The following is a 15,568-nucleotide window of genomic DNA, read 5'->3' on the forward strand; positions in this document are numbered from 1 at the left end:
CCCTTGTTGGAAAGCTAATAAAACAAGTAATGCAACATGCTATGTTTGGTGCATCTGAGCTCCCATTCGTAGAAGAAGAAGAAGAAATTCGAAATATTTGTAAAAAAAATGTCATTTTTTTTTTAATTTCAGGCCACGCTGGCAACACTGTCAGTTATTCTACGTTGCTAAAAAAAATTAATACGAGTTCCTTACATAGTCATACCAACCGTATAGAAAAACGAAAGCCGTAGCTATAATAGGAAGCGAGGAAAAAAATCAAAGTGCAACCACCGTTTATAAAATTTTGTTTTTTGTAAACATTCACGTTGTTGCCCCTGGCGTCTCCTACTTGTCACAGAGATATGATCGACACCTTGTTGGAAAGGTAATAGAACAGGAAATCCAGCGAGGTATGTTTGGTACCCCTGAGCTCCCATTTGTAGAAAAAGAAGAAATTCGAAATATTTGTTAAAAAAAAATGAATTTTGGTAGAAAATGAAAGCCGTAGCTACAATAGGAAGGGAGAAACAAAACGAAGTGCAATCACCTGTATAAAATTTATAATTTGGTTTGTAAGCATTCACATTGGCAACCCTGGCGTCTCCCCCACTCCTAATTGTCACAGAGATGTGAATGACATCTTGGTTGGAAAGTTCATGAAACAGGGAATGCAATGAGGTATGCTTCGCACCCATAGTCTAATAGTCATAGAAGAACGGTAAGAAGAAAGAGAATAAAGAAGATAAACATAAATGCATAGTTTAAAACATACGTACCTAACATTCGTCACCGGGCTTCCCTTGAAACTTCCTCTTTTTGGATTTGCGTTGGTGTTCTTCCGTACAATCTCTTTTTAACATCCAGCAATAGTCGGCTATCATATGGACAGTCCACCTTCCTTGGTATCTCATTTCCATCACTTTAATGTCCTGATGGAAACGCTCGCCATGTTTTTCCGTAATATCTCCAAGATTGTCAGGAAAGTAATTGAGATGAGCATGAAGAAAGTGAACTTTTACGCTCATGTTGCAGCCAAGCATTTTAAAAGATTCCAGCATCTCGTCGATTAAAACGCTGTAATTTGCAGCCTTCTTGTTCCCAAAAAAAAGTTTTATACATTTCTGAACGCAGCTCATGCTTGTAATTCTATCTCACTCATACTTTCCTCAAATGTTTTGTTCGCCATCAATTTTAAGATTTGTGGGCTTGTGAAAATTCCAGCTTTGATTTTTTTCTGACGTGATAGATGGAAATTTACTGGCAAGATACTGAAAGCATTTACTATCTCTGCTTAAAGTTGTCACGAATTGTTTCATTAAACCTAGTTTTATATGTAACGGTGGCAACAGTATTTTAGAGGGATCAACCAATGGAAGGGAAACAATGCTCTTTTTGCCAGGTATGAAAGTACTTCTGAGTGGTCACTACTTTCGAACCCAATGTTCTGTTCTTGCTCTGCAGTCCCACTCGCACAAAAAGCAAGGATGTTTTGTGTAGCCTGCTTGTTGGCCTAGCAATATTCCAATGACTTTGAAATCCCCCCACACATACTACTCATAAGACTTGTATTGCACCTTTTCCAGCAGAAATTGAAGGCTTTCGTATGTCTCTTTCATAGTCACTGAACGTGCTATTGGAATGGACGTATGGACGTTAGTGCTGTGATAAAACACCTTTTAAGCTGGATTTGCTGGAATCTATGAACAGCCTCCATTCTCCTGAATTGCAATTGAAGTTGTAGAATTTCATGACTGCCGGAATGTCTCGACAATATACCAAACTATTTTCCTCTGCAAAAAGTGGAACTAATTCTGCCCTCTGTGTCTGTACCAGGATAATCTCGTATTCAGACCCAATAAATTGTTTTCATGAAATCGCGGTCCTAAAAATTCTGCTGCATCTTTAGTTAAATTAAGGTCACGAAACAAATCATTAAGTTCATGCTGAGTAAGGGGCAAGGGCACTCTGATATTTGTTTCTCTTCACACATTAATTCCATTTAAACTTTCCAACAAGTCGATCACATCATTTTTTATATGGTTGGTATGACTATGTGAGGCACTCATATGATTTTGTTTACCAGCGTAGTATTAATAACAGGGCTGCCAGCATGGCTGGAAATTCAAAAGAATTACCATATTTTACAACTTTTTCGACTTTCTTCTTCCTTTTCTTCTACGAACGGGAGCCAGGGTTACCAAATATATCTCGTTGGATTTCCTGTTCTATTACCTTTCCAACAAGGTGTCGATCATATCTCTGTGACAATTAGGAGACGCCAGGGGTAACAACGTGAATGTTTACAAAAAACAAAATTTTATGAACGATGGTTGCACTTTGATTTTTTTCCTCGCTTCCTATTGTACCTACGGCTTTCATTTTTCTATATGGTTGGTATAACTATGTAAGGAACTCGTATTATTTTTTTTTACCAACGTAGAATAACTAACAGTGTTACCAGCGTGGCCGGAAATTCAAAAAATGACTTTTTTTTTACAAATGTTTCGAATTTCTTCTTCTTCTTCTCGTACGAATGGGAGCTCACAAGGGAACCTTCCGAAAATGATAGTTGCAGTGAAAGATGTGGCCTATGCCAATTGAAAGAGCTGTAACAGAAATGTTCATACCCAAAAAATTAGCTGCCCATAGCAATAGGTTCAAGAAATATAAGGGGTGGAAGTTCGGGAAACAGCAAGGTTGGACAAGGGGGGAAAGGTGCAAATTCCGCAAAAAAGGGGGACACGGCAAAATACAATGCTGACAAGTGATGTATAGAAAGAGACTTGCCACAATAGGGAACAAATGAAGGCCACCAGTGGGGTTAACAGTGTTGCCAACTACAATGAAAAGTACATATTTTGCAAAGAGCACTATAAGAAGTGAGTGCAATATTCAGTGTCACCCTGTCATGTAGAACATAAGATATGACGTGTATAATCAGTGGTGCAATCTAACAAAAGAGAATAGAAAAAACAGAAGTACGAAAAATACGAAAAAGACGGAGTTGGCCATAATGCGCCACATTTTATCACGAGCTGTGCATATTAGGATGAAAAAAACAAGAAGCACCGACTATGCAGGAAACCCCCGTACCTAGAGTCAAAAAGAAAAACGAGTTCCAAAGTTGGCAACACTGGACATGAACATCCAGACAATTCTAATATAGTTAGGCCACTCGCTTCACAAAAAGAAAATTCCAACAACAGGCATTAGTCTTCGCATCATTTGTACATGCTCGTCCACATTGTACGTGCAATTGTTCGATGAGACAATGGTCCAAACAGAAGATACATTTGCAGTAAGCACAACGGAATACTGCCAATCCGTCACACATGGTACAATGATCGCCCGTGAATGTCTCGAAACAGTACTCTAGAGGTGTCGGAACCTTTGGTGGTCTTTCTATCACATATCCACACCTGTAGAAAGCAAACATAATCAAAGGCTTGATCTGTGTTGCTGTCTGCAGTACTATCACCGCCTATATGATATATCCAGAGTATCCCACCTAACTCTGCGACTGAAATGGTTTCAAAGCGAAAAAAATGTGACACATCCAGTTGTGCAGGATTGTACCCATGCCAGCGGGCGACAAACTTCTGTGAGACGCAAGTGCCCTCAAGTCCCCCATCATAGGGTCCCAGGGGACTTGCGGGCACTGTTGGGAGTATATGAATCACTACCAGGAATAAATGTCTCATTGACAGAAGTATGTGTTTCACTGTTGGGAATATATTTGCCACTATTAGCAATTATGAATCACTGCCAGGAATATATGTCTCAGTGATATGAATATATGTTTCACTTTTAAGAATAAGTTTGTTACTATTAGGAGTATATAAGTCATTGCCAGGAATATATGTCTCAGTATAGGAGTACGTGTTCCATTATTAGGAATATGTTTGTTACTGTTAGGAATATATGAATCATTGTCATGAATATGTATCTCAGTGATAGGAATATCTGTTTTACTGTTAAGAATATGTTCATCATTATTGGAGTATATGAGTCATTGCCAGGAACATATGTCTCACTGATAGGAGTGTGTGTTTCATTGTTAGGTTAGGAATATATGAATCATTGCCAGGAATATTATCTTAGTGATAGGAGTATGTGTTTCACTGTTAAGATGTTAGTCACTATTAGGAGTATCTGAATCACTACTAGGAACATGTGTGTGTTCCAGTGATAGAAGTATATGTTTCACTGTTAGGAATATATTTGTCACTATGAGGAGTATATGAATCACTGCCCTGAATATGTGTTCCAGTGATAAGAGTATGTGTTTCACTGTTAGGAATATGTTTGTTAGTATTAGGAGTATATGAATCATTGCCCTGAATATGTGTTCCAATGATAGTCGTACGCGTTTCACTACATGAATATGTGTCTCAGTGATAAGAATGTGTTTCACTGTTAGGACTATGTGTCTTACTGTTTGTAGTATACGCGCTGGTGTTAGAAATATATGCCCCGCTATTAGGAGTAAATGTATTTTTGACACACAGTGAACATAAATAAACAGCATAATAAAATTGTTAACAACAACAACAAATAACATACTTTCAGCGCCATAAAATTCCATCTTTCTTGGGTTTATCCAACACTATGAGAATTTACCCTGAAGCATGCCATTTTGGCATGCATCTATCTTTGGAGAATATTATAACTGAACAAAAAATTAAATTCATAATTTTGGGCTACATATCATTAACCATACTGGGTAAGAGTCTCGTAGTGTCATATGGGTAGTGACGTAGTGAAAGACTAGATGAGGGTATACATCAATTTTGTTTTCATCTTAATAGCTAATGTGGTTATGTACAGCATCAACTTTTAGAATTAAAAAAAAAAAAAAAGTTTTCCTTGATTTTTTCCATAAGAACTTATACTAATGCGAACAGCCGCTAATGTATAGATAAACAAACATTTCTGTAGGATTATGAAAATAGAGTTACACGCGGAGAAGCACTTAGCGGAAATTAACAAATAGATTTAAAAATACATAAATGAAGATGAGTGTGCTGCTCCTAACTGCAAGATGAATAGAAGATATTAGTAGTAAACAAAATCTATGTATCACGTTAAATATAGATGAGCAAAAATATAGAAATATAGCTATATTTTTAAATTAACAGAAAATGCATGAGTGATGTAAAAATAAAAAATAACAGCATGTCTGACGAGAAATATGAATTAAGATATATCAAAATGGAATGAAAAATAAATAACTGTGCTATCATAATATATACTGTAGCCCTAATAACCTAAGATTCCTGTTGCACGAAATTGTTACTACACATCTGGGTTTCAAGAAATTATATCCCAGGTGTGTGCTAAAACAACAAATATTGGTTTCCCTCCCAGGCGACTGACTTTTACGACATCGGGTTACAAATGTTGATCCCATGATACGGCAAGTGCCTAAATTCTGATTTCGAATATGTTTCCTAGTAGCAACAGTTGGCCCAAATTGGGAAAATGGTAACGCGACATACCAACGGTGGTTTAACGTCAAGTTTGTCCACTTTGGCAACCATTTCCCAAACAACAGAGCGGTTCCCCGACATTTAGCCAACGCTAAACTTACGTCTTGGTTGGGAAAACAGTCAATTTCAATATCGTTACGTAAAGGTTGGGAGAATACTTGGTTGTCCAATCATACATTTAACCTATATTAGGCAAACGTAAGTTTTTTCGCTATAGGCTCGCACCAATCATCACCCACCGTTTTGACCAAATCCCACCTAATCCCCAACGTTGGGCCTACCAACCTTGCTACTAGGGTTAAAAGTACTGTCACCTATGCTGTAATGTTCGACAATAAATATTTCAAGATTATTTTGTATTCTTTGTGTAGTATACCGCCTCGAGGAAATTTACTTTCTGGAAGCACCTCGTAGCTATCGAGATCCACATGTTCTGTCATGTCTTTTCTTTTTCTCATATTACAAACAATGCTTTGATTTTATATTTTCTACATCTTTTAGATTTTATTTGCGTATTTGTGTTTTTAGACCACCATGTAAACTCACATCTTGGTTATTGTCATGGTAATGCATGTGTCATATAATAAACAGTTCATTAACTACGCTTACATGTTGTCCTACTCAGAAATCGAAACACACCAATCGTAATGCGATTGTATTTATTTGAAAAAAAAAAACATTTAGTTATGAAATGTAACATAATAACTTTAAATTGTGTCTTTCTTGTACTAGGAATCACAAATATGGTTGAGTAATATATATATATATATATTTTTTTATTTTCAGTTATGTACGTTCTACGTCATCGGACAGACTAGAGAATGTTACGCAAACGATTTCTCAGCTCTTAGCTGGCTACGACATCCGGTTGCGACCCAACTTCGGAGGTAAGTACTATATCTGAAAATCATATACGGTACGTTTATTCTTATGTGTATTATTTTTAAGTATCTACTATTTTAGAAATTGCTCAAATTATAACCATAACTGAATGACAAACTACATTTTAATTTAGAATATTTGAACATCGCCATTCTCGTTTTTTTTTAAATGTATTCCACCTGAAACCCAGGTTAAATTAGTGTTAAATGAAGTAACTCTTCTTTCGAATTTAGCACATATCATTAGCCGTCCTTAAATTTATTTTATTGAAAATTATGCTTATGTCAATGTCAATTATTACTAATTTTGAGTACTTTCTTTTACATTTTTATTATTATATTTTTTAAAATGTTTTATTAAATAATACATATTACTAGATCATTTTTCCGAAACGAAAGGATTTAATCTCAGCTATAGAGAGACTCATGGTTCCACAATAGTATTCCTAGAAAAGTAAACAAATACTTGCAATCTATTATCACTTTTAGTTCTGGTCAGATTCTCGTGGATTTGATACTACATAACGTCTTACGTACACTGAGAAAAAAAAATGTAGGTGGCGTACTTAAAAAGATAGGTTACATGCGTAATTCCTGTAGTTTTTGGACTTAACGTACAGCAGACGTATAACTGAAAACGCATGTTTTATAATACTTTCTGTATAAGTGTTCCATCTATACGTACTTTCTGTAGGCGGTCAGGATCTCACATACAAATGGATTTATATAACATCCAGCCGACGAAGGTAACATAAGTATAGGTATGTGATATACGGAAAACTGTTAGATGTCAGACATTCTGCAACGGCATGATGTAACATTTAAGGGCAGTGCCTATGTAGGATACGGATAACGTATGCTCTGTACTGATTTTTATAGTAAGCAAGAAGATACCGTATATTTGAACAATATACCGTTGTCCGGAGAACAGATTTTTCTCTGTGTAGCTATAATCTTTAGGCTTTGTTACCTATCAAGAATGTAGACTAGCGAACTTTATAACTGCGAGTGCAGATGGACATTAGAATTTGAGGACATCAAACAGAGATGTATAAAAGCCTAGTGAGATTGGATGATTGAATTGGAGTTTCACGTCCGTTTCTAGAACCAATGCTAGATCAAGTATCGAGTTGTAGCTTAACATAGAATCCAACTGGAATTTAACCCGGCGCTCCGAAGTCAAAGATGTGTATGGTAAGCACATAGCCAGGAAGAAACTCCGTAGTGGAATGTTGAGAAAGGACTAAGCTCAAATGTAGATCTTACAACGATGCAAACACTGTTTTTGCTTTATTACTATTAGAATGAGTTATAAGATCTGTGCAGAAAATAAATCATGTTTATCAAATATGCTCCAACTCACCATGAAAGCCACACACATCCTATTTCTGACATTAAAATATAGTTAACCTCATTCGTGAAGTAGTCCAGTAAAGATAGCCCATTTTTCTGCCAAGAAAGGAACAAATTAGTAACAAGCTGAAAATTGGTATGGAAGTACAGGGATGCGTCAGGAATAACATACTAAAAGTCCCCTAAAATCCCACTGTAGCTTTTCCCGCAATTTTGAAAAATGTCCGCCATCTTTAGACGACGACAAGGAATTTATGGAAATCGTTACCCTTTATGTTTATTCCTCTAGCCACCATTCTAATTATCACAAAGCCATGAATCATATATGGTTGGAAACCTTGAAAGACAGAAAATCTAAGTAAATAACATATATGCCCATCGTGCTAAATTTCTAGAAGAAGAGGAAGAAGAAAACAACTTTTTTTATTTAAAAAAGATATATTTTCAGAAATCATAAGAAGTTTGCAACACTGACAGTTATTGCACACCAACGAAACACCAATAGCAGATGTCCTTGATATTTATCTCAATCATAGCCAACAATGACACAAATCGGTGCAATACAAACCGAGAAAAAAATATAACTTATGTTACTTTCTGACCTCTTTGTACAAAAGTGCATAAGGTGACATACACTTTCGCGGTTCTAGTCACCTTCTTTTATCACCTAGGACCAAGAGTTATATATCATTGGAAATCTTAAGAAACGTAAATTTGAACGAGGTAACATACTAATGAAGCCCAATTTGTGGAAGAAGCGCTAAACCCAAAATGTCGGGATAAAACGTGATTTTCGTAATAAATTCTTTAAAACTGCAACACTGACAATTATCGTATGTTAACAAAACTCAGCCACCGTTTTCACTATCATCATTATTAATTTACTCTTAAAATGGCCAACGTTTTTCCCAATCGAGTAAGCTTTTATGATACATAGTTTTACATCACTTAAATATAACACAAAAATCATTTATTGACAGCATTAGAAAGTAGCAGAAATTGATAGTCTCCTATTCATAGGAAAATCGTAATTCACACACTTAAAATCACTCTCAACTACAATAGTCATTTGAATGTAATTTTTTAAAAATGTCTTGTTTATAACTAGAATGCAATTTTCCTCCTAGTATTCTTCAAATCAACTTAATATTTACATTACACGTTAATATGCACTTTGAGAACATTTTTGTAACTAGTCCATTTGGACTTATTTTATTAGAAATCAATGAGGTTATCATTATTTCGTTCATCTTTATGGTTTTCATCATTTGATTTTGCATTCACACATCCAATTCCTCGACACTGACATAAATTAGAGCACACAATTCCTGCTTTTCTACAGCCGTACATACTTTCACAGCCCTTTTTACAGTTACAGGATATTACACGGAGCGGTTCCTTGGTAATTCTTGCTGGTGCGAGGATACCTCGTAATGTTGTCCATTCATATTCAGTCGCACGCAAATCATTTCCACAGTACAATTGAACCTGATGATGTGGTGTTTCGCAGCATCACTGGTGGGTGGCAATTTTGCCAATTGTATTTCGTTCTGAATGGGAAGCGACTTACTGCAAGGATGTATGAATGATACTGGAATTCATCCAGTAAGGTTGCTATTGCTGGAGAATCGTAGTGTGTTAGTAGAAATGATGTGCCAGCTTCATAGATTGTACACTAGTATTATCATGGTTCAAAACTTCAAGTGATCGGCATAAATCTTCCCGGTTTTGAAGTAATCACAATGGGTTTTTCTTTCCCTGTCGATACAAACCACATGATGTGTCGCATCTAGTTAAAGCATGGTAGCTGAGCAAAACAGTTAGTATATTTGTCTGTGTATCTTACAACTTCATAGTACTAAATTCTTTACTCACGTCTTGTACACGTCCAAGCTTTCGAAATGTGATGTCGTACTGATTATTACCTTGTTCAAGCAAAATGATTAAAATGTCAACATCCTCGCCTATTATCACGACGTTCCTACAAGCATTTAAAGACTTGGCTACAGCAGTTTTAGCTATAAGTGCGTCAGCACCACTTCTTGATTGCTGGGTTTGAATTCCAGCTTGTGTCAAATGAACCATCAACTCACGCGCGAAACAATCCTTATTTTTGAAATTACCTAAGAATTTATCTTTTTTGTTAATAATGTGGTTTTAACTGATATTCGTGAATAACACCAAAGCTGATTGAACCTTTGACTCACGTTGCTCCCGCTCAGCGGCTTTTGTACAGTTTTCAGTGCAACACCCATTAAAAAATAATTGTTGCTTTCGTTCCTGAGTTTGTGAGTACATAGGACACATACGAGTTGTGCACGTCAAGGTATGTTCCATGTTGTGGCCAAACAATATGATGTAGAAGCCATCCTCCATCTATAACGTACACAGTGTTTTCAATTAGAGTTTTAAAATTTGTTCGATATTCAAACATGTCGTACAAAGCGGACTTTTTCGTTTTTCTCATGGGCATTTCTGTGAAGAGAGGAAGTGAATAGGGTGCAAGCTCGTAAGCAAAACACTGCTGGAGTTCTTTTTCGTACTTCTACTCATATGATTCAGTTGAAGTATCCCATCACGGATACGCACTACACTGTGAATTACGGATAGTGGGATGACTATCTTTTTGTTTAAGTTTCACATTTCCAAAAATCCGTCCAAACATTCCTTCCATAGCGGCCAATCCGATTTCCTTAGATTTATCTGTTGACCATTTCATTACCTACCATGCCAGTGCTTAAGGACGCGAGCTCCGGATATGAAGGGAATGGAGAATGCTGGCAAAACCAACGCAAGAATTTTTTTAGATGTAATATATCACGCGATTGACTGCTTTGGTACGGGTCCACATGCCGACCAGTGTGAAGTTCTTGCCTATCTTTGTTTAATAATTTTTCAAGACATTCTCGTAAGTAGCACGCTGCTGGCATACTTGACACACACCTAGATATTATCTTTTCAGTCATGCCTCTTCAGTGAAACTCCAATTCAATCATCCAATCTCACTAGGCTTTTATACATCTCTGTTTGATGTCCTCAAATTCTAATGTCAATCTGCACTCGCAGTTATAAAGTTCGCTAGTCTACATTCTTGATAGGTAACAAAGCCTAAAGATTATAGCTACACAGAGAAAAATCTGTTCTCCGGACAACGGTATATTGTACAAATATACGGTATCTTCTTGCTTACTATAGAAATCAGTACAGAACATACGTTATCCGTATCCTACATAGGCACTGCCCTTAGATGTTACATCATGCCGTTGCAGAATGTCTGACATCTAACAGTTTTCCGTATATCACATACCTATACTTATGTTACCTTCGTCGGCTGGATGTTATATAAATCCATTTGTATGTGAGATCCTGACCACCTACAGAAAGTACGTATATATGGAACAGAAAGTATTATAAAACATGCGTTTTCAGTTATACGTCTGCTGTACTTTAAGTAAAAAAAACTAAAGGAATTACGCATGTAACCTATCTTTTTAAGTACGCCACCTACATTTTTTTTCTCAGTGTACGTAAGACGTTATGTAGTATCAAATCCACGAGAATCTGACATATCCCTGTACTTCCATACCAATTTTCAGCTTGTTACTAATTAGTTCCTTTCTCAATCCTATCTTTACTAGACTAAAGTATCTACAAGTTCGACGACAAAGTGAAAATTACTAATTTTCGTAGAAGAATGTTATCACAGCCTTAATTATTGATCTGGATCTAATGTGGAATTATATTCTCCTCGTGTAGAATTGTTTGACACTTTCCTTTTCTTTATTGATTACTAGAGGGAGCTCTTGTCATTCGGATCCCACATTATAATGTAGCAGGGGCGGATCCAGAGGGGGCGATCGGGGCAATCGCCCCCCCCCCCCCCAGAAGAGGAAACTTTCTTATTTTATATATATAAATAAAACCCATTCCAAAGTTTGGAGCCCTTAAAAGTAACAGTATGACAACCCACCGTCCCCCCAGAAGTTGGTCCTGTATCCGCCCCTGTAATGTAGATTCACGTCTCATATAGAATTGCTGCTGAAACAGTCGCTAAAACTAAATCAAATCAAATCTTTTTCTATATTGTATGTTTCATATTTGGTTAAACTCTGCTAGTATCCGGAGCCATAATGTTCGGCGAAACAGCACTGACATTTTGATTGCGAACTTTTGGGGGTGAAATTAAAAACTCGAGATTTATACGTCATAAAAGCTGCATGCATACACGTATGATGTCACTGTTATCAACCTTTCCAAAAGTTTCATTCAGCATCTTTCATTCATTAATAAATTTAACGTTTCTCAAATTCAGGTTTCTGTCTTTATTCTTTTATCTCTACCAAATCTTTCCCAGTTTCTAACTAGGTATTAAAAACAGTTTCTTACTCAACAGTTCTAGTTTATCACAACTGAAAATGATTCACTGTTGTATATAATATTATGACATGCATATAATATTATTATAATATTAATTCCACACTTACAGTTTGTGGTAAAACTCAGTGAAACTAATTATAGATTTTATCTCAAACATCTAGAAATGGGGAAACAAATTTTCTTCTGTTGTTGTTGTTGTGTTTCTGAAAGCATATTAAACACATTATGCAAAAACATTCTATAACAAATTCAAGTAACAGCTATTTCTTTTTGAAAGGAATGTAATTTCATATTTGTATTCATTTTAACACTTGTGCAAATAAGTAATATTGCAGACTAAAGGAAAATCCTGTACTTCAGATAATCAGAAAACAACTCGTAGGAACCAACTTCTGGTCGACCACAACCCAACTTTACTGCCAAAAATAAAACTTATTTCACTTTACCAAGAATCAGTCGGTATTTAGTCCAATAACCTTTTATCCAAGATTTATTTCTAAAATTATTACCTGTTTCCAAATTCCAATAATTCAACAAGCAAAATAACTACAATCAAAGTCTGTGATTCCATGATGAAATATCTTTATATTGCAAATAATTAAAATCCTTGCTTTTTCATTAAAATGTCGTACCCCGGGAATAGATACTTTAATTTCTAACAATTTAGTGTTCTGGCCGAAACTCAAGCTCTATGGATTAAAAATCTAAAATTCATAGCTCGATTATTTCTTCTCCGACTCCTTTTATAGGTTCCTTGAAAAAGTGTTAAAGTCAAAATTGAGAATAAACTTATTTTGATTTGAAAATAATATTGTGAAACACTCAATAAGTACTATTTTGCACGATGTCCTTCCGCCATTTTTCCTGCAAGACCATAATCCGTCTTTATTAAACTTCTGTGCTTTTTGACACGTGGTTTTCACCGGCCTCTTTCGAAACTAACTCAACATCAATCAGGACGTTCTGCAGAGACCGAAAGAAATTATAATCTGACGGTACCAGGTCCGGGCTATAAGGTGGACGAATTAAAACTTCCAGCTAAGTTCTCACAATTTCTGACGGGTCATCAAAGATGTATGCGGTCGGACGTTGTCAACATAATAAAACCTTTTCTGTCGACTACTTTCGCCATCTTTTGACTTGCTGGATGCACTCACGCCAATTGTCGATATTAGAGATCCGAATCTATCTTTCTGTTCGGGGGCAGTAGCTCGTGATGTACAGAGCCCACAGAGCCCTTCCAAATTCCACAAAACGCACAGCATAATCTTCCTGGCCGTCTTCTCTTGTGGAACTTCTTCATGCTTCGATCACTATTTTTTTCTCACATTGTTATTGTAGGTTATTCATTTTTCATCACTTGTGATTAACCGCTTCAGAAATGGCTCGAGTTCGTAACATTTCAGTACAGATGGAAATTCGATCGAATAAATGTTTTTGAGTTAGATCATGTAGCACCCAAACATCAGAAGACCCGGGTTCGATTTTTGACAGGAACTGATGTGGTTCGAATTCCACGCAGGCCCGTATCCAGGGGAGGTGTAGATGGTCGCTCCCCCCCCTTAAAATTTTCACGACAGGCTTGCAAGTGAACTATAATATGGCGATGAACTATAATATGGTTGGATCGAGCCGCCCAAACTTCAGCCGGCCCCCCTTACATTGGCTGGCTACCGGCCTGATTCCATATTAAGCTGTAGGTCAAAGTCTCGTATAGCCTCGTTGCTGAAAGGAACACTAAACTCAATCTCGAAATCAAATCAAAGTCGACACTCGCCAGAATATCATTACTTTTCTATGATTGTTTATGCACTACGAGGAGAATATGGAACACCGAAATTTACAGAATGGAAGCGACAGATTCCTTCTTAGTATTGTTTGTGATAATTTATGTTCCCCATAAACAGCACAAATTTCTTCACGAGCTTGCGCAGCATTTGCTCCTTTATCGAAATAATGTTGTGAAAAGTACCACAATTTTGCGGAAAATTCATTCATCTTTACGACGCAATACCTTACGTCTGATTACGAGAATTCCAGCCCTTTTTTTGCACTGCTACTACTGTAGCTTCAATTATTAGCTGTCAAATGAAGCAATACATGATCGGCTACAACTCATATACCCTATAGGTCTGGGACACTAATGCTATATCATGTGTAAAAAGGCTCAATACTTTCTACAGACTCCCTGATAGCTATTTTTAATCTCGTACCCAACTAACTTCTCATTGATTCCCTGGAAAATATCTTCATTACCTTTCCAGCGAGAGTTCTGCAAATAATTTCATGGAACCACCCAGCTAAACATTATTTACATATATATATGAAAATAATCCGATTAAATCTATTGAATTACAGAAAAATTCGCAATTTTTCAGAGAAATTTGTTTCTTTTGACTTACCTACATCACATATTTGGAAATCAATTATGATCAAAATATCTGAATTTCTTGATTTAGAATAATTGTTTTAAACACACACAATTCGAGTCAAATCCATTTTCTGCACAGTAATTCCATACGTTTACTAACAAGGCTCGCCCGTCCTCATTAGCCTAGAGTAGCCCCTAGGCAGAAGATAACCCTAATAGGCCTTCTAACAGTCCTCATGATGTGTTGTGGTATCAAGTGCACCTCACTTCATCTCTCATCTCCATCAGTGCTTATCATTTCTAATTTGTACCTTAGTTTATACTCCAATTTCGTCAGTTCTTTTCATTTATCGTTTCTTGTTATGAGTTCATTCGTTTACTACAGTGCCGGATTTAGGGTTGATGGGGCCCTAAGCGAATGAAAGGGGCCTTTTATACGTCAAGCTTTCTTTTTCAGCGAAAAAAAGTGTCCCCGTTTTTTAGGTTTAAATATATGCCATATTCTACTTTATGGACCTAATGAATATTTATATCTAAAAGGAAACAAGGGTCCATTACAAGCAGGGCTGGGAAACAGGGGTTCTATTATAAGCGGAGCTGAATAACAGGGGCATCATTAGAAGTGGGGCTGAGAAACAGAACCCTATTGCTTGCTTCATAAAAGCTTAGTACATAACAGTACAAAACACCATTGTTGTGTGTGCGTTTTATCTTATTTGGTTTTTCTTGTAATTTGGAAATAACATTACAATCAGTTTTTCTTTAAATTTTTGGAGCCCCCAAGCGAGTGGGGCCCTAAGCTATAGTTTAAGCTATTGTTTAGCTTATACGTAAATCCGGCACTGGTTTACTATATTATTTTCGTTATTATATATTCTAAATTTGGATAGTTTGTTATTCCTATTTTCTTGTTCTGAAAGAGACGAAATAATCACCTAAATTGCAAATTTTGAGCCATTTACATAATTTCGGATAACATTTCATACATAAAAAAGTAAAGTAAAATTATGCTTAAAATATAATTCCAATACAATCATCGTAGCATTAATATTTATTTTTTTCAAAGCACGACACTTATTGTACAAAAAACGAATACTTTCCTTGAAGGGAATTAC

General features: G+C 36.2%; 1 protein-coding gene across 1 annotated transcript in view; it reads left to right on the forward strand.

Annotated features, from left to right (window-relative positions):
- The window catches only part of LOC145680823 (gamma-aminobutyric acid receptor subunit beta-like), a 446,609-nt gene that overhangs the window by 128,700 nt on the left and 302,341 nt on the right, over positions 1-15,568 (forward strand). The window contains exon 2 of the mRNA XM_081751911.1: positions 6,258-6,358. Within this exon, the coding sequence (XP_081608037.1) occupies positions 6,258-6,358 (101 nt within the window). The remainder of the gene's footprint in view (positions 1-6,257; positions 6,359-15,568) is intronic.

This window comes from Thermobia domestica, chromosome 3, assembly GCF_964235325.1.
Source record: "Thermobia domestica chromosome 3, izTheDome1.hap1.1, whole genome shotgun sequence".
NCBI lineage: Eukaryota > Metazoa > Arthropoda > Insecta > Zygentoma > Lepismatidae > Thermobia > Thermobia domestica.